General features: G+C 33.4%; 1 protein-coding gene across 3 annotated transcripts in view; it reads left to right on the forward strand.

Moving 5' to 3' along the window:
• Atp13a3 (ATPase 13A3) overlaps positions 1 to 26,924 on the forward strand; it is a 76,327-nt gene that overhangs the window by 23,005 nt on the left and 26,398 nt on the right. For 2 of the 3 annotated variants that reach the window (XM_026400279.2, XM_026400280.2), the window contains exons 4-21: positions 354 to 527; positions 1,548 to 1,730; positions 1,965 to 2,035; positions 3,701 to 3,781; positions 5,050 to 5,119; positions 6,599 to 6,733; positions 7,367 to 7,439; positions 9,475 to 9,606; positions 11,094 to 11,273; positions 11,430 to 11,587; positions 12,471 to 12,659; positions 15,895 to 15,956; positions 18,682 to 18,832; positions 21,360 to 21,476; positions 22,043 to 22,060; positions 22,153 to 22,306; positions 22,401 to 22,521; positions 25,195 to 25,319. In XM_026400279.2, coding sequence (XP_026256064.1) covers positions 354 to 527; positions 1,548 to 1,730; positions 1,965 to 2,035; positions 3,701 to 3,781; positions 5,050 to 5,119; positions 6,599 to 6,733; positions 7,367 to 7,439; positions 9,475 to 9,606; positions 11,094 to 11,273; positions 11,430 to 11,587; positions 12,471 to 12,659; positions 15,895 to 15,956; positions 18,682 to 18,832; positions 21,360 to 21,476; positions 22,043 to 22,060; positions 22,153 to 22,306; positions 22,401 to 22,521; positions 25,195 to 25,319 — 2,194 coding nt within the window. Of the gene's footprint in view, positions 1 to 353; positions 528 to 1,547; positions 1,731 to 1,964; positions 2,036 to 3,700; positions 3,782 to 3,831; positions 3,876 to 5,049; positions 5,120 to 6,598; positions 6,734 to 7,366; positions 7,440 to 9,474; positions 9,607 to 11,093; positions 11,274 to 11,429; positions 11,588 to 12,470; positions 12,660 to 15,894; positions 15,957 to 18,681; positions 18,833 to 21,359; positions 21,477 to 22,042; positions 22,061 to 22,152; positions 22,307 to 22,400; positions 22,522 to 25,194; positions 25,320 to 26,924 lie in introns of those variants that run through there. The other variant, XM_077795369.1, reaches the window with a different exon arrangement.

Genomic DNA, 26,924 nt, shown 5'->3' on the forward strand with positions numbered 1-26,924 from the left:
CATTTTTGTAACTTTTCTGTAAATAAACTACCTCATAACAATGTGAATACTTGAAGAATTATTAAGACTTGTAAAAATTATAATAAAATATACTTACTATGAATATACTGTGTCAGTGGAAAAGAACTTATTAAACATCAAGTACCATGCCATAAATTATAAATAGCCAATTTAACTATAAAATTAGTTAATTTTATTCATAAACTTGTCAGGAACAAAATATAAATTATTGATTGAGAAAATATTTACTATTTATGTGACAAAATATGTGCTTGGAGTGAAAAAGCATTTTTTAATTCATTTGTCTGCTGTATAATTTGATAATTAGTCATCTGATCATTGTGTCCATACAGGAGATTTATGGTTATAATTTGTGTCGCTGGAAGCTTGCCATAGTTTCTTTAGGAGTGATTTGTACTGGTGGGTTTCTTCTCCTCCTCCTGTACTGGATGCCTGAGTGGCGGGTGAAAGCAACTTGTATCAGAGCTGCAGTTAAAGACTGTGAAGTGGTGCTGCTGAGGACTACTGTAAGTCCATATAATGACTGATAGCTGCTTATTTGAGGAATAAAATAATGGTTTTGTATTTACTTTGTTCAAAACCATGCTCGAATGGAACATTAGGGGGAGGTGCCAGAATATAATGAATTTTGAGTATGGTATTTCTAAAGTATCTATGTTTAAAGTGAATATTATTAGAGTGATTCGAATTTAAAGGAATCTTTAAAATGGTCAGGTTTCTCCCTTTCTTTTATAGCTCTTGATGCCCCAAGAGATTAGAAAAAGTCTGGTCCTTTAGGACTCTCTGGGCTGTTTCTCATTTAGTAGGCCAGCTGCTTATCTACTGTGTGATGCTGCTTTATCTCAGATTATTTTGGTTTGTTTGTTTGTTTTTATCCTAATTTGAAGCATTTTAAAAAAGGTTTTAGTTTCTAATGCTCATGTACAGATTCATGAGTAGATTAAGGAATTAGTTGTAATCTTTCATGGAGTATATTGATGTTTGTACTGGTGAAATGTGTCATAAAATTCGTGAACAATGAAATATACTTCATGTTTGAATTTATTCATCTTCTTGTAGTTTAACATTTAGTGAACAGGAAATTATGTTTTTTTGCCAGGTACCATGGTGTATACACATAATCCTGGCAACTTGGGAGGCTGAGGCAGGAGGATTGCAAGTTTCAGGGCAGCCTGAGGAATTTAGTGAGACTTTCAGAAACTTAGTAAGACCCCCATCTCAAATAAAAAGAACTAGGGATGTAGCTCAGTAAAACATCCCTGGGTTCAATCCCTAGTACCAATAAATAAATAATGAAAGAAAGAAACAGACAGACAGATAAAAAAAAAAAAGCCTGGGGATATTGCCCAATGTTGAAACAGCTCTGGGTTCAGTCCCCAGCATGGGGTTGGGACCATTTGGGTTGGGGAAGCAGGAGGAGAAATTATGCTTTCGTAATTAGAGGTGGGTAAGTATGTACAAAATGGAAATTAAAAACAGGCAGTCATATAATATGCATAATTGACTCTTTTCCCCTTTCTTCTAAGGATGAATTCAGAATGTGGTTTTGTGCAAAAATTCGTTTTCTTTCTCTGGAAAATCATCCATTTTCAAATCCAAAATCTGTAACTGATAAGATTTCAAATGGCCATGCAGTTCATTTAACTGAGAATCCTGCTGAAGAGAATAGGCATGAGATGAGTAAATGTTCACAGACTCAGACACAACAGGTATTGTGATCTAGTGTCCAAATTTCTTTATAAACTAGAATTGTGAATATTTTGTGCTATCATATGTAACTTATAGGATACATATTTTGGGTTTACTGTTATTGCTTGAGATAAATTTATATGCATATAAATACCTATCACTAAATGTAACAGTTTAGGTGTTCCTTAAAAAAAAATTACATGTTACAACAAACGATGATATGCTTTGATGTAACATTTATGTATGTTCTACAGATTCGTTATTTCACCCACCATAGTGTAAGATATTTCTGGAATGATACCATTCGCAATTTTGATTTCTTAAAGTAAGTATCTTTCTTTTTTTGGACTATATTAAGAATTTTTTGAAAATGTTCTAAGTAGAAAAGAATCTGTTGTAATTTTACATAGAATTGAAGGGATTTTTATTGCATAACTTTTATTCATTTGTTCATTAACAACTTCTGTAGTTTTTTTTTTTTTTTTTTTTTTAAATCACTGATTGAACCCAGGGTGCTTAACTACTTAGCCACATCCCCAGCCCTTTTATGTTTTATTTTGAGACAGGGTCTCACATAGTTACTCAGTGCCTCATTTGGGTTGCAGAGGCTGGCTTTGAACTTGAGATCCTCCTTTCTCAGCCTTCTAAGCCACTGGGATTATGGGCATACACCACCATTCCCAGTTCCCCCCAGTGTTTTTGAAGACTCAGTATTTTTTGTATTGGGTAAAATTTACATAAAAGTTAGAAGCAGTATGATACCAAAGTATTCCGAAGTCTGAGGTCTTTTGATTTTCACCTCAAAGTGATTTTTTAAAAAAAATTATGTCTAAAAGCTTGTTGAAAATAGATTTATTCATGTAGGTGGTGCTGGGAATTGAACCTAGGGTCTTGAACCTGCTAAGCAGGCATTCTACCTCTGAGCAGCATATGTAGCCCGCTATGATTTAATTAGAGGATCTGAATTATTACTTTCTGATTTGTTGACAGTCCCATCCAGTTGTACTTGAGGACCATACTAATATACAGAAATAGAAATTTAATTTTACTATTTGGATAAAGAATGAAATGTTGTCAGACATGTTATCTTTGGGTAGCATACATTGGAGTAATACCTTAAAATTTATTTTTGCCCAGGCTGGCCCCAAATTCTTGAGCTCAAGTGATCCTCCTGTCTTAACCTCCTGAGGACCGATGGAGGGACTATAGGTATAGTTCAGTGATAGAGCACTTGCCTAGCATGTATAAGACCTTGGGTTTCATCCCCAGCATGTGAGTGAGCATATGTGTATGCATACTCACATGCACATATAACTTTTAAGAAAGTGGAAATGGATCGAAATTGAATATATGTAAGGTTCTGTTTGTTGTGGAGTACTGTGCTTATACCTTAGTTAAGATAAACATAAATAAGACATTTTGGGGAAAATTAAATGTTAGTTGGGTCCTATTTAAGATTTTTACAGATTTTAGACATTATCTGACTCATAAATTCTGTACTTCTAACCTATGCATTATTTAGCTCAGGGAAGGATTTGAATTGATGCCTTTCTGAAGATGATAGTCTATGCATAGGATTTCTTAGTTTGATGCTAAAGGTATAAAGGAGAAACTACAAATAGAAAGTAAAAATAATTTAATCTTTAGTTTGGAATTCTCAAGTCAGTTATACTTAATCTTAACTTTTATTATTGACTCTTATAGCTTTTGCATAGCCTTAAAAGGATAATGGTGTTACATAAACAAGAATTTAGAGTCATCTTATGTAAGAAATGCATTGATTAACTTATTTGTAATGTTTTAGACCATTCATAATTATTTATGTTAAGATTTTGAGATTTTTAATTTTCGTTTCTAAATTTATGGTAAGCATTTCTAAGAAGATTATAAGGAAGTTACACTTTTAAAATCAGCCATGTAGAAAAATGAGACATTAAGAAATTTGGATATTTTAAACTTTGTTTACAGTGAAAACTTTGAATTTATTTAGGGGGCTGGATGAAGGTGTTTCTTGTACATCAATTTATGAAAAACATGGTGTGGGACTGACAAAAGAGATGCATGCCTGCAGGTAATTTTTATTCAACTAAAGTTAGATCTGTTCTCAAAATTTTTATTTATGAAAAACATGGTGTGGGACTGACAAAAGAGATGCATGCCTGCAGGTAATTTTTATTCAACTAAAGTTAGATCTGTTCTCAAAATTTTTAAACTTAGAAATATATATGTGTATGTGTGTATACACACATACTAGGTCCTTTGCCTTGTAGTACATATTAACAGGTGTTTAAATATTACAGACTAGTTGTTGAGAACTTAACTTATTTCATTTGAGTAAAACTGTCTCAGTTTTAAGAATTATAAAAATGTTAAAGCTGAAGTTGAAGTTGATGTACCCAAAGTTCTACAGTATTTCCTCAATTCTAAGGTGCACATTTTTTCCCATTTTAATATCTCTAAAATTGAGCCATTCCATGTAGCTGTTTGAATATCATCCTTTGCTTGACTGAAGATTTATCTTTCTTGATCATATATAAAATAGTGGTGTATCTTGTAAAAGGATAACATCTTAGATTTTCTGAAATATATTTTCAGATTCACACAAGGAAAATTTGTAAAATGAGAGTCCTACTCTTTCATGTTATTAAAGCAGGAAATATACATATTGTATGTTTTATATTTATATTTGTGAAGTATGCATATTGCTTATTTTAGATAAATGCCATTTTCAGATTATAATAGAAATTTTATTGTATTTGTGTAGCATTTTTTTTCAAAGAGTTGGAACAAAAAAAATCAGTCAGACTTACACTTTCCTATAAAATGCAAAATTATTATATAGAAGGTACCATAAGGAATTATCTAGAAGGATTTAAGGAACATTTTAAAAATATTTTTTCCTTATAAGTCAAATGTACAGTGTTTTGAAATACTCAGTACAATATTCTTATTAGGAATAATATAGGATTCCTTAAATTTATTTAATCTCTTGTAAAACTTAATTGTAATTCAAACTTTGTTAACATCTGTTGCCTTCAAGGATGGAGAAGAGATCCTTTTGCTTATTGATTATTGACTAGTGGGATTATTATCAACTCACTTGTAAGATTTGAATAATGAAATGAAACAGTATTGTTATCCAGGATTGACATCTTTGATTTAAATATAGTAGGTAGAGAATTTTTTTCATAGAGAATTTAAATTGTAGAAGCATGTTTTTTAAAAACATAAATTTAAGAACAGTCTGTGGTTTGAATCTTATCTAATGCAATCTTTCCTAAATTATACTGTTATTTCATGATACAGTGTAATACTATTAATTCTATTTTCCTGTTACAGAAAATTGCTTTATGGTGTAAATGAAATTACTGTGAAAGTGCCTTCTGTTTTCAAGCTTCTAATTAAAGAGGTAAGACCGTATAGAACTCAATATTTGTGATCAGTGAATTTGTCTATTAAGAAAGAGTCACAATTAAGCAATAGAATATTCTTGGTTTCTGTTTGCTAACTTTGCTTGCCATTTTACAATGGGAAAACCTTGGCAGAGAAGAATTTGGGGTATGAATTTTTTATTTTGTTTAATTCTGTTTTTATTGAGTTTTTTAAATTTTCAAAAAGTTGCACATGTAAACCTTTTTCTATGTTACAGATGTAATACCTTTCTTCCTTTTTAAGAAAAAATTGTCTGTTTTCTTCACATGGTATTTCATGGTACATTATTGGAGACTAAGCATTGTACCAGAACTTTGAAAATCAGCACATGACATGTATGATGCTTGATCTTGAGGAACTTGCACTGTATTCTGGGAAGAACCATGTTAGTGGTTATTGTGATGAGGGTTTGTTTGTGCCATTAGAAGCATGAATAAAAGATAATGGGCATGTCAAGGCAGGGGTTACAGACTAACCAGCAGAGGAAGACTTGCTTTCCCTATTTTTTTCTGTCTTTTTTATTTTGAAAGCATTTTCTCTGCTGTTTTTTAATCTACAAAATTAGAATAAGTTCTTTCTAAATATCTCATGGTTTTGAGTAAAGTGGAACTGTATATATGAAAGTGCTTTAAAAAGTATAGAATCAGTGTTAAGACATCAGAGAGGTTATTAATGAAATTGATAAAATACCATGAAATTTGGTTAGATGAATTTTATTGTCAGGGCTCCCTTATTTTATTTTTATTCAGGATTTAATCCTTAATTTCCTTTAAGAAATAAGAATAGTTTAACCAGTATCTCCTATTTGTTTTCCCTTTGAACTTTGACCTTTTGGCATGAGTAGATTTGTTCCATTTGATAAAAGTTTTGTATCTTTACAAATACTGAAAGGCTGGTTCCACTATTCTTTCTTTTTTAAAAAATAATTTTTTACTTGTAGATGGGCACAATACCTTTATTTATCTTTTATTAGTCCAGAGCATATTAATTATTGAAAACAAATGTATTTTATTACTGAAGCAGAATGCAGAACAACTATTCATATACTTCAGCTTTTTCTATGCAAATCATTCAAATCAGGCCAAATTCTAGTAATTTCTTGGTAAATAAGCATATACAGCCAGGCATGGTTGTATTGCATACCTATAATCCCAACTACTCAGGAGGCTGAGGCAGGAGAATTGCAAGTTCAAAATCAGCCTGGGCAACTTAGCAAGATCCTATCTGAAAATCAAAAAGTGCTATAAACATATCTCTGGTAAAAGAGTCTCTGAGTTGGTTTAATTCCCAGTTCAGAAAGAAAGAAAGAACATACTAATATACTGCCCTACTCTTTAGAGTAATACATGTTGCCCTAGGCTACTACAGAGTTTATATCTAGTTAAGGTCGGGAATCTACATGGTTGTAAATATGTCATTCAATTTACCTTTCAAAAAAATATATTTTTTTTTTTAGGTTCTCAATCCATTTTACATTTTCCAGCTGTTCAGTGTTATACTGTGGAGCACTGATGAATACTATTACTATGCTCTAGCCATTGTGATTATGTCCATAGTATCAATTGTCAGCTCCCTATATTCCATTAGAAAGGTGAGTCAAAATTTATGGTTTTAGAACTATATTTGTATTTTGTGATAACCCGATAAAGGTATGGAATAGTATTTGATACAAAATGAATACTCAATAGTCATTATTTTAGCTTAATGGATTTATAAGCCCTTGTGCTTTTTTTTTTTTTCTTTTTTTTTTCTTTTTTAAGGTTAGGGAAGCTAGATTTGTTTTAGAATTAGATTACCTACCACTTGACTATGGGAAATCTAGTTGCTTGTCACCGAGTGGAATACTGAAAGGCTGGTTCCACTATTTTTTTTCTTTCTTTTTTTAAATAGTTTTAGTTGTAGATGGGCACAATACCTTTATTTTATTTTTATGTGGTGCTGAGGATTGAACTCAGTGCCTCATATGTGCAAGGTAAGGTAAGTGCTCTACCACTGAGCCACAATCCCAGTCCCACCACTATTTTCAGAACTATTGCAGAGTACTTTTTTTTTGTTGTTTGAGAGAAAAAAGTGAATGATCCTTCAATCACTGATTCTTGACATTTTTATAAAGGTGGAGTACTACGTATTTATCATATTAATGTACCTTATATTTTAGCATTCTTTCTAGTGTATTTAGAAGTTGATTTATATTGGCTGTTTTAAATTTCTTTTCCTCTTTCAGCAATATGTTATGTTGCATGACATGGTGGCAGCTCACAGCACTGTGAGAGTTTCAGTTTGTAGAGTAAATGAAGGTAGGTATTTCCAGTGACAGTTAAGAATTTTTAAAAAATGACCATTAAGTGCTAAAGTGTAAAGTAAATCCAAATTATACATTTGTTTTTTAAAAGAGGTAAATATACGTGTTTGGATTCCTGAGTTTATATCTAATTCCTTCATTTATGTAAATTTAAAATTTTCTTTTTCTACAATACAAAAAGGTAGTATAGTGTATGCACTATGCGCTCTAGGGATTTCGTCTTCTTGGAAAGACAGATGTTAAACAGTAACAATAAGGTGTGATAAGTGTGCCAGGTGTAATGGTGCACACTTGTAATCCCAAGGACTCGGGCTGAGGCAGGAGAATTACAAGTTTGAGGACAGCTTGGGCAGCTTAGTGAGAACTTGTTTCAAAACAAAAAGAGTGGGGGCATAGATCAGACGTAGAGTGCTTGCCTAGCATGTGTTAGGCCCTTTGTTTGATCCCTAGCAACACACACACACAAGTAACACACATAGTGTGATAAATGCCATGATACCTAGAGGTCATTTACTGCAGGTATCAGGGATAGCTTCTTTGAGGAAGTGGTTTTAAGTGGTGACTATTTGAATTGGCCAAATAAGATGAGAAATTGGTAAAGTGAAGGACAGAGAGGGAGAGAAGAAGATTCTAAGTGCCTAAAGGCCAGAAATTGCAAATTGTGTGGTCATTATAAGAGCTGAAAGAAAATCAGTGTGGCACATATAGTAAGTGGATGATGGGCAAGGCATGTTAAGGAATTTGAACTCAATCCAACAGCAAGCCATTGAAGGACTCCTTTGTGGGTCCTAATGTTTTATGGTACACTGAAAAGAACGGAATTTTAAGTAGTGCTAAAGCTTTAAGAAAAATAAAGTCTTAATTTTATTTTTTTGTACCAGGGATCGAACTGTTAACCACTGAGTCACAATCCATTTGCTTTTTTATTTGGAGACGGTCTCCCTGAGTTGCTTAGGGCCTCTAAATTGCTGAGGCTGGCTTTGAACTTGCAATCTTTCCTTCCTCAGCCTCCTGAGCTGCTGGGATTACAGGCGTGCACCATCACACCTGCCAAAGGTCATGGTTTTAAAATAAGGCTTTTATTATAAAAAATGAATTAAATATCATTCTTTAAAAGTTGTTTAGTCAAAATTTAAACTATATCCTCTTTTATAAGAGAAGTATTTGTCATATAGACTAATATTGCAAAACAATAGTGTTTTTCCTCACCCATCTTTGTATTCAAACTAATGTGACTCTCCTGCAAACAATATTAAATCTGGGGGGCTGGGAAATGAAGAAGTAAGAGGAAGAGAGAATGCTTAAATATTAGGTGACTCAAGAAAAACCTCTTGTCCTTTGGAAGATCTTTTTAAAAAGTGTTTAGCTAATTTAGATTTTCAAGGAAATAATACACAAGGTAAAATGTTATAATGCTTAATTTATTTAATAAATTTAGTCATATTTAAAATAATATGTAAAAAGACTAAAGAATATTGAAGGCTGTGAGACATTAGGGTTATAAATAGTATAAAAAGAATATTGGAACTGGTATTCAGAAATAGTCTATGGATATATCTTTCATGTGCAAATTTTCAAATGCTGTATATTTCACACACACATACCATACATAGAAGAATATTATAATAAAAATACTCTTTAAAATATGCTGAATTTTTAATGTTTTCATGTTAATAGAAATTCGAGTTTGACCTGTTTCAGTGACTCTTCTGTAGATGCAATGTGTTTATTTTCTGAGATGGATGGATGGATATGTTATAGCTAAAATTGATCATTCACAGGTGTCATGAATGTTATAGTGTAAACACAGGCACTTGTCATCACCTGTACACAGTTTATCCTGTCAGGAGACAAACTGACACACCCATGCTTTGTTGGTTTAATCCTATTTCTCAAAACATTGGATTTATGAGTATTTTTGTGTTAACACTAAGATCAGGAGACCTTTGAGTGGATCATTGATTTGTTTGCCCTGCTTTTATTTCAAGTTTAAGGATATTCTTTTCAGATTTTTCTTTCTTAAAATTCAGAAATAGAAGAGATATTTTCTACAGACCTTGTGCCAGGAGATGTGATGGTCATTCCTTTAAATGGAACAGTCATGCCTTGTGATGCAGTACTTATTAATGGTACTTGCATTGTAAATGAAAGCATGTTAACAGGTGAGTTAAACCAAACCAATAAAATTGTATCAATCGTTTATAACTGATACTAACATTAAATAGTTAACTGTTTAAACAAAATTAACTGTCATGTATATCTTTTACTCATAAATGTGCGTAGACCAAATTCTGCAAAATACTTAGCTGTGATCCTAAATAACCATGCTGGTATTGGCTACGTGTGTTGGCCTGTCTCTTGTTTTTTTTTTTTTTTTTTTTTTTAAAGAGAGAGTGAGAGAGGAGAGAGAGAGAGAGTTTTTAATATTTATTTTTTAGTTCTCGGCAGACACAACATCTTTGTTGGTATGTGGTGCTGAGGATCGAACCCGGGCCGCACGCACGCCAGGCGAGCGCGCTACCGCTTGAGCCACATCCCCAGCCCATCTTGTTATTTTTTTAAAATATTTATTTTTTAGTTTTAGGTGCACACTTTATTTTACATTTGTATGGTGCTGAGGATCAAATCCAGTGCCTCATGCATGCTAGGCAAGCACTTTACCACTGAGCCACATCCCAGCCCCATCTCTTGCTATTTTTTGACATAAGGAAATGGTTTATAGTAAGGAAAGAAGAAAAATCCGTTGCCTACAGAAAACATAACATATTTGCCTCCATGTTTGTTTTGTAAAAAAATGGGAATACATAATAATTTATATTTATCCTAAACTGGGGAAACGTAGACTTTTAAAAAAGTAGACTACCTCCAGACCATAATATGGAGGTAGATATTTATATCTTTTTAAATATGTGAATGTAGTCAGTTTGACAAGAAGATGTTTCCTATATAACCTTAGGAAACTAGAGTTTTGTATTAAAATACACAATCACATATACGCTTTAGTATACAGTGCCTCCTTTGAACCAAATGATATAAATGGTACAGAGAACTAAATTTTGAAAAGAATTTGGCTGTTAGAGATTGCTTGGGATAACCCCCAAACTCCTTATTTTTATCTCCCTTGCCCAGATGCCTTTTCCTTATATGTGTGTGTGTGTGTGTGTGTGTGTGTGTGTGTGTGTGTGTGTTTGAGAGAGAGAGAGAGAGAGAGAGAGAGTGTGTGTGTGTGTGTGTGTGTGTGTGTGTAGGGGTTGGCTAGCCATGGGTATTCATATTATAGGGTATTTGAGGTAACAGTGCTTTCTAGTTCCATTGTTAGGGGTATAAGAACAGGTGCTAGGGTATTGCAACTACCCTGGTCGTCTTCAAAATTATTTGAAACTCGATAGCACTATCATTTCCAAATATAGACAAATAATACCTTTTAGTCACAGATCTCTTTCTGGAATTTGTATGGGAGACAAAACTTCATATCTAGGTGACAAAGTTCAGAGAAAAAAGGCTAATTAATTCAGCTGTAATTCTTAACAACTATTGTAAGCAGTACTCTAGTATTTATAGTATTTCACAATTTAAGGTTTTTATGTTTGGTACTAATTCTGTGTGTGCTTTCATTTAATTTAATAATTTGTGATTTTTTTTTAAATAGGAGAAAGTGTTCCAGTGACAAAGACTAATTTGCCAAATCCTTCAGTGGATATAAAAGGAATGGGTGAGGAAATATATAGTCCAGAAACACATAAACGACACACTTTGTTTTGTGGGACGACTGTTATTCAGACTCGTTTCTACACTGGAGAGCTCGTCAAAGCCATAGTAGTTCGAACAGGTAGAAAATACATCTCTTGCATATTTTAGCATGTTTGATACCTGTTGAATGTTTAAAAAGATATTCTGTTCTGGGAGATAATTGTTATTTCTGTATAGAAAATGTAAGTAATTTTAATTTCTTTCTTTCTTTCTCTTTTTTTTTCGTGGGGGAAAGGATTTAGTACTTCCAAAGGACAGCTTGTTCGTTCCATATTGTATCCCAAACCAACTGATTTTAAACTCTACAGAGATGCCTACTTGTTTCTGCTGTGTCTTGTGGCAGTGGCTGGCATTGGGTTCATCTACACGATTATCAATAGCATTTTAAATGAGGTATGTATGAGGGCTCTTACTAGGGTTGATCCTTAACTATTTACCACATGTGACTGTTGAGAATTTTGAAATGTGACTAGTAAGACTGAGGAACTAAATTTTTAAGCTAATTTAAAGACGACATATGAACCTAATGTTATTGTATTACAAAGAACAAATATAGGATATTTCTGTCATAGCATTCAGGGGTTTTTGTTTTTTTCTTTCGTTCTTTTTTTTTTTTTTTTGATGACTCTGGGTTAGATGGGCTTTTACTTGCCATTTTTTTTTGAGCGGGGAGGCGCTAGGGATTGAATGCAGGGCTTTGTGCCATGTAAAGCAAGCACTCTACCAAATGAACTATATCCCTAGTCCCTCTTGCCTATTTGTGACTTTAAAAAAAGAAAAAGAAAAAAAAAACACATAAACCAGAAACTTTATTTTTTATCTTTGGGATAGAATATACAGAATAAATTTATTTTTTGAACATTTAATTGAAAGGATCTTGTAATATCTCTTTTTTTTCCCTGGTAGAGACTGGGTCAGTATGGCGCTTACCAGATGAACTATATCTGGCAGAGTTTGTTGAACTTGTTTTAGAAGTGTGCCTTGTGAAAAATGTAGGAGTATAAAAATATAACTGTCAGAAGTTTCCTGTAGCTGGGATTTTACAGTTCTCTTGACCATTCATTGAGTTTCTATTTTGTAGAATCTCTGAAGGAAGAAAAATTAGATATCATAATAGATGTGTATATGTATGTATAAGTATACATATATACACTTGTAGCTACACACATGCTTATATCAAATTAAAAATGTTTATAGACTTATTGAATAAATATCCACATTAATTTAGTAAATATTTAATATGGGGTTTGACATTTAGTTTTTGTTTCATTTGCAGGAAGAAGTTGGGGTAATAATTATAGAGTCTCTTGATATCATTACAATTACTGTGCCACCTGCACTTCCTGCTGCAATGACTGCTGGAATTGTGTATGCTCAGAGAAGACTGAAAAAAGTTGGTATTTTCTGTATCAGTCCCCAACGGATAAATATATGTGGACAGCTGAATCTTGTTTGTTTTGACAAGGTTGGTTCAGTTTCATAATTGTTCTCAAAGGTTACTGGGTAGCTTTTAAATATTTAGATTGCTTTCATTTTTCTTTGTCAACAAATTTACAGTCATTTTTTTAATGTTTCTAATTTTCCTCTTTCTCAGTTTGTTTACTTATATATCTTTTTTTTAATATTTTTTAGTTTCAGGTTTACACAATTTCTTTCCTTCCGTCCTTCCTTCCTTGATCGAACACAGCACCCCGTGCATGCCAGGCGAGCGCGCTATTGCTTGAGCCACATCCCCAGCCCTATACATCTTTTTTATATTTTTTTATTTTCTCAATTTTTAAAGCTTTGGGATGTTACTTATTTGCTCAAATCTGCAATTGATTAAGTACATCCAGTATTATGCCTTGTTCTGTGGTAATAAGTAAGCTGGGCACAGTGGCATGCACTTTTAGTTCCAGTGCTTGGGACAACATCTGAGACAGGGCTCTCCTAAGTCCACAGGTTTGAGGTCAGCTTTGGCAACATAGCAAGAACCTGTCTCAAACAAAAATAATAACAAAAAAGGTTCAAATATAGTAGCAATAAGTGTAAAAATTATGTGAATTTTGTATTTTTAGGTAGTCTTAATTTAACAGAATAGGCTCCATAGACACATTTGCTATCATTTTTTTTATTTGCTCATAAGTATATGTGTTTAATGTTGCTCTAATTTTGAGTACATGTTGCAAAATTATGAAGGTCAGAAATTTTATGAAAATAACAAATTGTGTACTTTTGTGAGATATGTTTTCTCTTAATGTTTCTCTATTTTTTTTTTTTTGGTACCAGGGATTGAACCCAGTGGCGCTTAACTACTGAACCACATTCCTAGCCCTTATTTACTTATATATTATATTTTATTATACATACGCATTTATTATATTTGGAGACAGGCTTCAGTAAGTTTCTGAGGCTAGCTTTGAACTTGCGATCCCAATCCTCATGCCTCAGGCTACCTAGCTGCTAGGATTACAGGTGTGTGCCACCATGCGTGGCCTATTTCTCCACTCTGGAAGGGAAGTTAGGTATTGCTGAAAGATTAAACTAGAAAACCTTTCTTCAAACTGTTTCTAGGTAACTGATAAAAGAATTTGATTTTTTGAGTACTTTATTTCTAAACATGAGAAATGCATGTTTTACTTAACACCAAAAACCCAATCAATAAATGGGCAAAGGAACTGAGCAGGCACGTCACAGAAAGAAGAAACGTGATTAGTCAACAAATATATGAAAAAATATCTAACATCTCTAACAGAAATGCAAATTAAAACTACATTGGGATTCTATCTCATTCTAGTCAGGCAATTATCAAGAATGCAACTAACAATAAATGCTGGCAAGGATGTGGGGAAAAGGTACATTCATACATTGCTGGTGGGACTGCAGATTGGTGCAACCACTCTGGAAAGCAGTATGGACAGTCCTCAGAAAACTTTTGATGAAACCACTATTTGACTCAGTTATCCCAATCCTCACTTTATACCCAAAGGACTTAAAATCAGCACACTACAGTGATGCTGCCACATCGTGTTTATAGTACCTCAATTCACAATAGCTGAACTATGGAATCAGCCTAGGTGCCCTTCAACAGATGAATGGACAAAGAAAATGTGGTACATTTACATAATCAAATGCTATTCAGCCATAAAAAAATTAAGTTATGGCATTTACTGGTAAATAGATGGAACTGGAGACTATCATGCTAAGTGAAATAAATCAATCCCAAAGAACCAAAGACTGAATGTTTTCTCTGATATGTGGACACTAAATCACATTAAGGTGGGGGAGGGTAGGGAAGAATAGAACTACTTTGGATTAGACAAAGGTGGATGAAGGGAAGGAAGAAGGAATGGGAATAGGAAGTAGAAAGAAATCAGACATTACTTTCCTATGTGCTCATATAAATACATGACCAGTGAATGTAATTCTACATCATGTATAACCAGAAGAATGAGAAGTTAAACTCCTTATGTGTATGATAAGCCAAATATATTCTGCTGTCATCTATAATTAATAAGAACAAATTATGTACTGTATGACTAATGTTATTCTACAACATGTACAATCAGAATAATGAGAAACTATGCTTCATTTATGTATGTTATATAAAAGTGCAAACATGTTTTCTGTTTGTCATGTATAACTAGAACAAATTTTAAAAATTAAAAAAAAGTATGTTTTGAAAAAAATTAAAAGGTTATATATTCCCATCACTTTTATTTATCTCTTCAAAAAATTTGTTTATGCTGTGTGTGTGTGTGTGTGTGTGTGTGTGTGTGTGTATGTATGTGTGTATGTAAGAGTGCTGGGGATTAAAACCTAGGAGCTCACAAGCATGTATAAGTACATGCTGTACCATTGAGCTGTTCCGCAGCTCTTGGAATCTTTTGTATTAAAGAAGTTAGTTAATAGATGCAAAAGTGGAGAAAAGATACAGGTATAATAAGCTCTCATCTACTTATAAAGAGTTATCAGCATTTTATCTCTTACCCCACCTATTCTCTCCTTGTGAAGGAGCAGCATCAGACATTGTAACATAACATCTACACCAGTAATTACCTACATATGTCTGGAAAATAAGATGCTTAAAAAAAGAAGTCATTACCACACCACCTCTATCACACTTTTAAAGTTTAACAGTTCTTAAGTTTTGTCTAATATCCATTCATATTCAGATTTCATTGCCTATCTCAAAAAATGTCTCATATTTAAAGGTGGGATTTTTGTATTGCATTGGTTACATAACTAATCTTTACCTTTCTTTCTCCCTCAACCTTAATCATTTTGTTGAAGAAACCAGGTCATTACATCTGGACTTAACTTCTTCCCCCAATACCATTTAACTTACTTCTCTGGACTCCCTATACCCTAAGCCATCTCAGCATTATAGGTATTGTTTACTGACTAATACATTGATTGGTGCATTCTTTTTATAATATAAGCACATAAACATACGATTGTTCAGATATGTCCACTTCACTCCTACATGGTAGGGCCATATACTGACTACTGTTCTGAACCTTGCTTCTTATTTTAACCCTTTGTCCTAGAGACATTCTCTGTTAGTAATTGGTGATCTTTCCTGTTCTGTTCTTTCTTTCAGATTCTTTATAGTACTCCATTGTGTATATGTAGCATAGTTTTTAATGATATGTGTATGCATTTTCTTATTTCTTGAGGTATAATCCTTACTTTGTGCATATGTGCTCTTTTTATTTTAGACTGGAACGCTTACTGAAGATGGTTTAGATCTCTGGGGGATTCAACGAGTAGAAAATGCCCGGTAAATATCAGCTGGATTTGATAGTTTATTAGTTAATTTTTCATATTTTAGCACATGCAGCATTCAGTTATATAACAAATAAAATGAGACAACTGCATAACTACTGCCAAACTGAACAGTTATCATTTTGCCATATTTACTTTAGATCTTTACTTTTATTGTGGGGGGGGTGGGTATAAGGGATTGAACCCAGGGGTACTCAATCAGTGAGCCATAATCCTAGCCTGTTTTATATAGAGAAAGGGTCTTGCTGAGTTGTTAAGGGCCTTGCTAACTTGCTGAGGCTGTCTTTGAACTTGTGATCCTCCTGCTTCAGCCTCCTTAGCCAATGGGGACTATAGGCATGCACCACTGTGCCTGGCTATATTTACTTTTAAAAGATTAAAATATTAAAGAAATTGTGTAGAAATTAGAGTCCCACTCTCCCTTTCCCTGTTGCTACTACCATTCTTAAATTATTTTTATTTTTGTATATTTTATATTTTTATTACCTACATAATCTGAATAAACATACATGAGTGGAATGCTGTGTTTTTGCAGCTTTTTCTGCCTTTTAGATTGTTTTTAATATTTATTCATGTTGATATGTAGATCTAATTTATTAATTTGAATAAAATTATTCTGATATATAATTAAACATAATGTCTGTTCTACTAAGACAATATCATTTTTTCTCCTTGCACTTTAACCATAATGCTACAATTAAAATTCTTGGACACAGCTTGTGACATGTGACTGAGTCTACATAAGCAGATCCTTGTAGGTGGTAGCCTGGATTTGGCTTCAGCTGTGCTACCAGATATTGCCTGTTCGCTGCCTGGTGATGGTAGTTCTTATTTACACTCTCCCTCAATAAAGAAGATTACACTCTCCCCGTTGCTTCATATCCTTGCTTAAATTTAGTTTTGTTGGACTTGTAATTTTAGCTGAATGAACAGATATGAAATGGACATTTATTATTACTTTATTTACATTCTTCTCATTACTTACAAAGTTAAGCATCTTCATATTTTTGGGGAGGAGAGTCATTTGTCATTCTCTCTGTTACCTATTTAAAACTTTTTGTGTGGTTATTCTTTTCCTTATTGTTAGAAGTCATTTGTATTTTCTGGGTTTTATATTAAATTTTTTTAGTACTGTGCATTGCACATTCCCTTAGGCTCATCTATTTACTTTTTTTTGAAGCTCAGAAGTTCTAGTACTATAGTTGTGCTTATATCATTTTTTTAAAATTTTTTTTATTTTTTTATTTTTTTTAAAGAGAGAGTGAGAGAGAGAGAAAGAGAGAGAGAATTTTTAATATTTATTATTTTTTTTAGTTCTCAGCAGAGACAACATCTTTGTTGGTATGTGGTGCTGAGGATTGAACCCGGGCTGCACGCATGCCAGGCGAGCACGCTACCTCTTGAGCCACATCCCCAGCCCCCTTATATCATTTTTTAATCCCCTTAGAAATCTTCCAGATTTGGGTTTATATATTTTGACAGACTGTATTATTTGGTTTTGTAATTTTAAGAGTTGTATCTTCTTGCTTGTTTATCTCAGTAACACATATTACCTTAAATTCTATTTCGTTTAATATTTATGTAGCTACACACAGCTTTCTTTTGCCTAACACTTGCCTATTGTTATCGATTTACATATAAATATATTTAGATATATTTGAAATTATTTCTACTATCCTTCATCCCAAATTATATGCATATTTTTTTATTTTCTACTATTTCACTGTCTCATTTTCTCGGAATTTATGCATCCTTTTCTTTGCTGCTGGTTCTTAATTTCTTTTTTCATTTCTGCCTTCTGAAAACCCAGACAATAGATTACTTTTATCCTTCTTATTCCTCTCCTTTCTTAAGTATATTTATTACATAGTGTTTTATGATTTTGATTTTATAAAGTCTGCGTGTTTAGATTTGCCATTTTAAAAAGTTTCATTCCTCTGGATTAAGTTATCATTTTATGCAACTACATTCTATCATTTTATGCAACTACATTCGTGTATTTTATTTCATTGTCACTCTTGAATGATTGTGTAACTATACAGGTATCTAGGTTGTCATTTCTGTTTTCTCATCATTTTGAAGGTGTTACTTCATTTCTCCTGACACTTTTGTTTTGTATGTGTCTATAGCTTTGTTTCCTATTCCTGTATTATATTAAAATCCAAGTCCTTGGAGTATAGAGATGGCTTCCTCCCTCACGGGCCACAGCATCAACTCATGTGCACAACCTTCCGCTTTTCCTTTCCCTCTTTTTCTGGCACTTGGAACACTTCCCTTTCTTAGGAGATCAGTTTTGGATTTAAAAGTTTGTCTCTCTTTCTCCAGCCCCTGCACTGGGGCTCAAACTCATGTATCCCCAACCCTTTATATTTTTTTAAAATTTTGAGTCAGGGTCTCACTAAGTTACTTAGGCTGGCTTTGAACTTGCAGTTGTCCTGCCTCAGCCTCCTGAGTCACTGGGATTACAGATGTGTTCCACTGTGCCCAGCTTGGATTTAAAAGGGTTTTGTTTTTGTTTTGTTTTTTTAAGTGAAGTCTTGCTGTGTTGACCAGGCTGATCTCAGATTTGTGATCCTCCTGCCTGAGCTTCTCAAGTAGCTGAGATTATAGGCATGTGACACCTTACCTGGCTTGAAAGTATACAAAACTGAAATTGCTTGTTAGAATATTGTCTTGAGTCTAGGGATTTATGAACCTAATTCAGTGTATTTTCTGTTTAGATTTCTTTTACCAGAAGAAAATGTTTGCAATGAGATGTTGGTAAAATCTCAGTTTGTTGCTTGTATGGCTACCTGTCATTCACTTACAAAAATTGAAGGAATGCTTTCTGGTGATCCACTTGATTTAAAAATGTTTGAAGCCATTGGATGGGTAAGTTCAACATTTTAAAATATAAGTAACTTCAAAAAAATTATATTAAAATTAAATTACTCTACAGTAGGATTATTTCTGTTGGTAGTTTTGATAACAGTCTATCTTAAAACTGTAAAAAAGAATCAACTATGAAATTTCTAATGATGGAGAAATATTTCTAATTGAATGAAAAGTATCTGTTTCAGCTGAATTAACACATTTAAATACCTTTAATAGAGGCTGATCACTTAGGCTGTGTTTAATGTTTATAAAGTAATTCAGGTATCTGTAGCTGGTCTAAGTATGTTAGAAGTCAATAAGGAGGACCTTAAATGAGTCAGAAGGATGACTTCAGACCTCAATTTCTTGGCATTTTTCAGTTTCCTTCTGTTTTGCCACTGGTAATTTTAATTTGTAAGTACTTATGGTTTTTACACTTTGACAGCATTCACTTCTTGTTTTTTTTAGGTGGGGGGAACTGTGGATTGAACCCAGGGGTGTTTAATTAACCACAGTCTTGCTAAGGTGCTAAGTAAGGGTCTTGCTAAGTTGCTGAGGCTGGCTTTGAAGCCTCCAATTTGCTGGAATTATAGTCGTGTACCACTGCATTCAGCTACAGCATCCACTTCTTTTATAGGTGCAATAATAGTTTTTTAAAGATCCTTTCTAGCTTCTGAGTTATTCATTTTATCTGGGAACATTTCCCCTGTTCCCCCTTTGTTTGTTTTTGGTTTTTATTATTCAACTGGATGTTACTTTGCTATTCAAGTTTGAAGGTCTGATTTGATAATTCTGGGCAGTTGCAGTCAGATTTTTATTTTTGCCCATATGTCTCTTTTAAATCAGTTTTTATTAATCAGTATTTGAGTTTGCCTTTTGTTTACTATTTGAAATCTGCTCCAGCCCCTTCTTTGTTTTCTTTTTGTTGTTGTTTTTGTATTTTGTTAACATTTTGAAAGGGAGGGAGGTGGATGATACATACTCTGTCTGCCATCATTGAAAGTTCACAGTAAGTACTCTACAGATTTAATTCCTGAAGAGGCGCCTCACTTTATTTATAGAGAGAGAAGCAAAATGGGTTGATTTATCTTTTTTGTTCTTTAATGCTTTTCTGTAGTAAATGGGTTTTCAGTAGATTTAGTGTTCAATGTTTGATCTTTTGAAAAAATTGTATAAATAAATTTGCATAATAGCATTTTTGTAGATCCTGAGATGTTTTGATACTTGACTTGATAAGATCTTATATATCAGTTGATGGTTTCATATAACCAGGCACGAATGATCCTTGTAATTAATGTCATAAAAGTTACATCCCAATTCCAGAGACTTTAACATGTAGAGAGAAATAGAATTATATAAGATTGGTTAATTGGTCACAATTTTCCTCATTTTTTCACTGATAAATCACTTCAGTTATAGTCAAATTAGTGTGTTGTTTCTCTTGAAAACAAGTTTAATATAGGGTTTTGTTTGAGTTAATGTATTTATTTGATGTTGGGGATCAAATCCAGGGCCTTGAGCATGGTAGGCACATATTCTACCATTGAACTATATACCCCCATTTGAATTTGTTTTTTTTTTTAACCAAGGAAAATGTTTTTAAAGTAAATTTCAGGGGATTAAGGTAGTACTAGCCTAACAAGAAATGTTCATACTAAAACTCTAAACTCATATTTTGGTGCCTTAATCTGTTCTCTACCTGTTCTATTAACTATATCTGTGAGCTCCATATACTGTGGAATCTTCTCCTGTTGGAGGAAAGGAGTCCTTAGGAGCTGCAAGAACTCTGTTTTCACAGAGCTATTACCTAAACCCAGTAGGTTATAGGAGCAAAATGAGAGATGTTTTTCTCATTTCTTTTTTCAACTTCAAACCTCGTGTCTCCCTTATATCATGTGTTGCTAGGTATCTAACTAGTTCTCTTTGTATTTTGTTTTACTTATGTGAGATAGCAGGTTTTTTTTTTAATTGACTGAAAATGGCCATTAATTCCATTTAAAAATGTATTCAATGAACTGAATTTTATGAAGTGATACAGTGAATTGCCGCAGTCTGGCTGGGCACAAAATCACGAGCCACTCACAGCTTTGTAGATTCAAATAGCAATTCTTTATTCCCGAACTCACACCGGCCCTCTCCATGTTCTTCTCCAAAATTCACGTACTCCACCAGGCTTTGAATCCCAAATACTTTCTGAATCCCACGAGAACTCTACAGGAACTCAAGGATCGGGTGTGCCTGAGGCAGCAGGATAGCCCTATTCCTGGCAGGGTACACCTTAAACCTGGAACTGCCCTAAACTCAAGGAGCGGGATACTCCCTAAAACCTGATCTGCCCTAAACCCTGATCTGCCCTGGTTCTTGAGCAAGGTCACCTTACTCAAGCATACATGCAATGTCACTGCAAATGATCTGAGTCTAAGACAAGTCCATTTCCACAATGGAGAGTCCTTCCTCTAAGCAACATGGGGTACGCTGGCAAGGAAATTTCGATGCGTCATTCCTACTTGGCAGTGGCTCTCAGCAGTGAATATTTTCCTTCCAGATTCTGGAAGAAGCAACGGAAGAAGAAACAGCCCTTCATAATCGAATTATGCCCACTGTGGTTCGTCCTCCTAAACAGCTGCTTCCTGAATCTACACCTGCAGGAAACCAAGAAATGGTGCGAAATTGCTTAATGCTGGATAGTATTATTGATGCATCCTTAACGTTTAATTGTCATTTTGAAATATTGCTAGAAGAGGGAGTCAGATGTCTTTCTCCTATGCAGACATCTATGTTTTAGTTGATTTATCAAACTATACCTTTGGTGTGCTATGTGCATTCTTTATAAAATGTTGAGATTTAATTCTCATGCCATTACTTTTCTTTCCTGTATAGTGAGCAGCTTTTAGTGTCTTATGACTTACATACATGATCATTAATCTTTAAAATTACATCTGTATACCTAGAATTTCATGAAAAGAATATTTAAGTAATGTCTTAATGAGAAAAATCTTTAAGTGATTTTTAAAATTTTCCCTTGTAGCATTTAATGTTTTAATATTTCTAGGATACTAGAGTATTTGAAAATTTTCAAGAACATAATGGTAGAGAAGGAATATCAAGTCTTGACTTTCAAATAATGAGGGATCCTTGATACTCTCCCAGTGTTTGTGGATGCTTAAAGTTTTTTCTAACTTGACTACATTGATTGGCTTAATCTGTACTCTTTTCTTTTGGTTTTAGGAGCTGTTTGAACTTCCAGTAAGTGAAGAACATTTATTTGTTACCTAAATGCATTTGTTTTTATTGTTAAAGAATAATAAATGCTTTGTGCATCTTTTGAAATTATATAGGCTATTTATGAGATAGGAATTGTTCGCCAATTCCCATTTTCTTCTGCTTTGCAACGTATGAGTGTGGTTGCAAGGGTGCTAGGGGATAAGAAAATGGATGCCTACATGAAAGGAGCCCCTGAGGTCATTGCCAGTCTTTGTAAACCAGAAACCGGTAAGGAAATGACTAGGATTTGGATAAAATTCTGGTATTTCTGTAAGCTGGTATTAGTAGTGTTAACTGTGAAATTTACTTTTTCTTTTAAAAGTTCCTATTGATTTTGAGGAAGTTTTAGAAGATTATACTAAACAAGGCTTCCGTGTGATTGCTCTCGCACATCGAAAATTGGAGTCAAAACTGACATGGCATAAAGTACAGAATATTAGTAGGTAAGGTTGGACAGCTGTTCCTACGGTTTTCTCAGTAATGCATCATATATGTTTATATGTCAGAAAATACACATCTTTATTGAATGTATGCAAGTATATGCACGTGCATTTATAATGCAATATGGTTTGAGACGACTGAGGTAAAAGTACATTTTTTTCCAATATGTAATTTCCTTTTATTTTTAAAATTAATTATTTATTTTTAATAAACTTTCTTTTTTTTCTTTTCTTTCTGTATTTTTATGTGGTGCTGAGGATCAAACCCAGTACCTCATACATGCTAGCCAGGTGCTCTACTGCTGAGCCACAATCCCAGCCTCTAATTTCCTTTTATTTTATATTGACTTTTTGCCTATATTATAACATTGTATGTTTTTCCTTAAAAATGATTGAAACTACTTTAAATTTGTTAAGTATCAAGTGTTTACTGTGTGTCAGGCATGTTCTTGAAACATTGAGCAATTCTATAGAAGTTTTTTCTTCCCAGATGATCTTGTTTTGCCTAGTGTTTGGATCTAAACACTAATTTGGTAAAAAGTGTCATGAGTCACAGTACCCAATACCGTTCCTCCACCCCATTTATCTCTGCCTTTGGTCAAATGGCTTTACCAACATCACATTTCTTTCTATATATAAATATGGGTTTCACATTCAAGAATTGCTACTTTTTGCCCATGAGCAGTGTCACTTGCCTTTAATCCTAGTGACTTAGGAGGCTGAGGCAGGAGGATTACAAGTTCAAAGCCAGCCACAGCAACTTAGGGAGGCCCTAAGCAACTTAGTGACTCTGTCTCAATAAATAAAATGGGCTGGGAATGTGGCTCAGTGGGTAAGCACCCCTGGGTTCAATGTTCAATACCCCCCCCCCCCCCGCAAAAAAAGAATTGTTATTTTTATTATAACTGGTTAAGACCTACCCCTTGAAGATAGAGTTTTTGTTTAGGAACCTTATGGTGTGCCTAATATTTTGCAAACAGAAAGAAATGTCCATTGGTTGTCCTGGTAATCTGTATATTTGGGGGTATTCTAAACATATGTTGGTTTTCCTGGTAATTCCATGTATTGGGGGGTATTCTAAGCATGTGTTTTTAAACAAAACAACTTCTACCTAGTGATCTGATGCACATGCATGGGCAGGAACCACAGATGTATTATACCTCCTAATTCCTGCAAAGGGCACATTTGTCTCTTTTTTTTTCTTTATTACTTCACCTTTTGCTGTTTTCCTCTTAAAGATTAATTGGTGAATTAGTTGTAGTTCTCTAGCTTTTCATGTTTCACAGAGCCTTCCAAGCCTGTCAATAGGTTGTTTCTTTTGCCCAGAATGTTCTGTCCCTCCCTATCAACTGTCTTTCTATTTCCTTTATTCTTCATCCTTTAGTCACCAAGACCTCTGTTTTTGCATTCTGCCTTACAGAAATAAGCCTTTCTCATAGCTTAATCTTTTATATCTTGAACAGTACAGTCTATTAGAGGTCATGATTTCCTTAACTTGTATTATTCACAGGTGAGTTAGGAAACCAACTGAAGCCAGGAAATAGAACCTTATAGGAAACCTGGTACTGTTGACCCAATAGTTTCACATTAGTACAACTTCATACTTAAGACAATATCAGGCTTCAAAGCTTTTTCTCCTTCCTTTACTACAGAGTGTCTTTCACTTTGTTTTCTATCTGTTCTTTAATATCTTTACTATTTATTGATATAGCATTTAGGTTGCATAAGTGTATACTCAGCTCCTTTACTATTGAATTTTTATGTAGACAAATTACTTAGCTAATTGCAAGTCTGAAATTCTAGTTGCTAACTTTAAGTCCCCTTTCCCTATTGAAAAACATTTCTATGGTATGATTTTGGTAGGATGAAATTTCTTGAGAATGTGACTGTCATTGAACAGACTTCTTCATTATAACTCTGAAGTACACATTATTTTTGCATATTTCTCTAGTTACATGTCATTTCCCTCACTGAGTGTCTTAAAAGTAGTCATCATTTATGCCTTTTTGTCTTTCACCTCCCAGTGATTGGCATAGTGGTGACTAGCATAGTGCTGGTGCATTCAGCTATTTGAAGACTAGCATCTTGATAACTGTATTGATTATCAGTATTCTCAAAGACTCATCTCTAGATCTTGAATAGATCTCATTGTTGTACTTCTAATGGTTCTTAAATTTTCTAGGATTAAGAATTCTATTTCTTAGAAATTTTATAGTATTGAGACATAATAATGAAAATAATATCAAATGTGCTTGTGGTACAGTTTTTTTCCCTTTTTCTCTTGACATTTAAATTAGGTTATATTTTATGAAGGACAGTAAAGAATATATTTATGCTTATATTTGGATAGGATATAAATGAACATTCCTAGAGTAGTATTCCTAGTGCTAGAATAGATTATTGTTTCACAAAGATATAGATTTCCAAATGTTCCTTGTTTTTCATGTTTCAAAGTGTGGAATTTTATTTCAATATTTCAAAAGTATAGTTCTTGGAAATTGTTTTCCAGGTTTAAATTTTTTTGAAATATAGAACTTAGATGCACACATGATTTACTCAGCATATAAAATGTTTTACTTTATAATTTATAGATTTTAAAATGTTTTATCAACATAAAGAGAACAACATTGTTCTCTTGACTAAACCATTATGTGTTAACACTTTTTTTTCCTGCAGAGATGCCATTGAAAACAACATGGATTTTATGGGATTAATTATAATGCAGAACAAATTAAAGCAAGAAACCCCTGCAGTACTTGAAGATTTGCATAAAGCCAACATTCGCACTGTCATGGTCACAGGTTAGACTTTGTAAAAGAACACAGAAGAAAATTGAATGTGGCTATAAAGTCCAAGTTATGTAATACTGAAGAATGATAAGTTAGTTATTAAAGTATATTATGTAGTGGCTCCATCCTACATTGTCCTGCTTCAGCTCTGAATATCTTTCCAAGGTTTAAGATAATCTTGGAGTACTCTTCTTCAGGTCTTGCAAATTCTGTTTATAAAAAGTATGATAAAATAATGAAGAAAACTATAAAATTTCCAACTTTCCTTTTTATTATTTCTTTAAATCATATTTGTATAGCACTTAACATACCTTGCTGTATATTAGTTACTTGTAAATTAGTTTGTTAATTAGTTACTTTCTCTAGAATATAAAATTATTGAGAATTAAGAGCACGTTTTATCCATTTTGAGCTCCTTTACAATTTTCAGACCTGCAAGGTATATAGAAAATTATTAATAGATACTTGTTAGAATTAGATTTATATACATAGGTGTGTATGCACATATATAAAATATTATCCTTACTTGAATTCATAATGACTTTCGAGGTTCATTTTGCTTTTTTGTCACAATATTTGATTTTCTTTGGTGTTTTTATACTGTTGAAAATGTTACATAATTTCTATTCTTTAGCTATGTGAAATTGTGCCAGCGCTTTTCATAGTAAATAATCAGGTTTAAATTACCTTACTTTTTGGCATTTGTGTGATCAGTAAGACTTTTTGAGAAAAAACCTGAGTACATTTTTATCTTTAACTCCCAAGATCTAATAGCATACTTCTTACTGCATGGCTTAAGATAACTAAATCTATCGGTGTTCTGAAAATTCTTAATTCTAATGTCTCCTTGAAGGCACTTTACATCTGTCTCCTTCTCCTTCGCCATGACAGAATGTGACTATTTCTCAAGGGCCACAGGAAGATACTCTAGGAAGTAGTCTATAGGAAATGGAGAAAGATATTTAACTCTTCAGTTCTGGTAGCAGTGGGATCCCCAAACCTTTGCCTATTTCTCCTGTCCTTGCTTCTCTTCAGTTCTTTCCTTCTCATGACGGAGAAGTTCTTTTTTACTTCTTATTACATCTATTCCTATTACCTGTCTTAACTTTTTGTTTTATGTAGATTTTCTATCTCATCTTTTTCTGTGATACCACCCTAGTATTCTTCCTCCTAGGATATTTCAGTGTTTATTGTGCATCTGTTGTATATTTTGCACTGTGTTGTTTGTTATGAGACACAAATAGTGTCTGGAAAAGATTGTATTTGTATTTAGAAGTTGTGAGCAAGATTTTAGAATATATGTACTTTGCATCATTTGAGGCTTCCTTAATAAGTGTGCCTATTGATTTGCTTATTTTAAAATTTCCAAGGATAGCTGGGCACAGTGGCACATGTCTATAATCCCAACGACTCTAGAGGCTAAAACAGAAGGATTGCAAATTCAAGGCCAGCCTCAGAAAGTTAATGAGTCCCTCAGCAATTTAGCCAGACCTATGTCAAAATTAAAAATAAATAAATAAAAGACTCCCAAGGATCAAGGATGTAATCCTCATTCTTCCTAGCCCAGTCATAGCGACTCGATTTGATTCTCAGAAAATACTTGTTTGATACACATTC

This window comes from Urocitellus parryii, chromosome 2 (genome assembly GCF_045843805.1).
Source record: "Urocitellus parryii isolate mUroPar1 chromosome 2, mUroPar1.hap1, whole genome shotgun sequence".
NCBI classification, from domain to species: domain Eukaryota; kingdom Metazoa; phylum Chordata; class Mammalia; order Rodentia; family Sciuridae; genus Urocitellus; species Urocitellus parryii.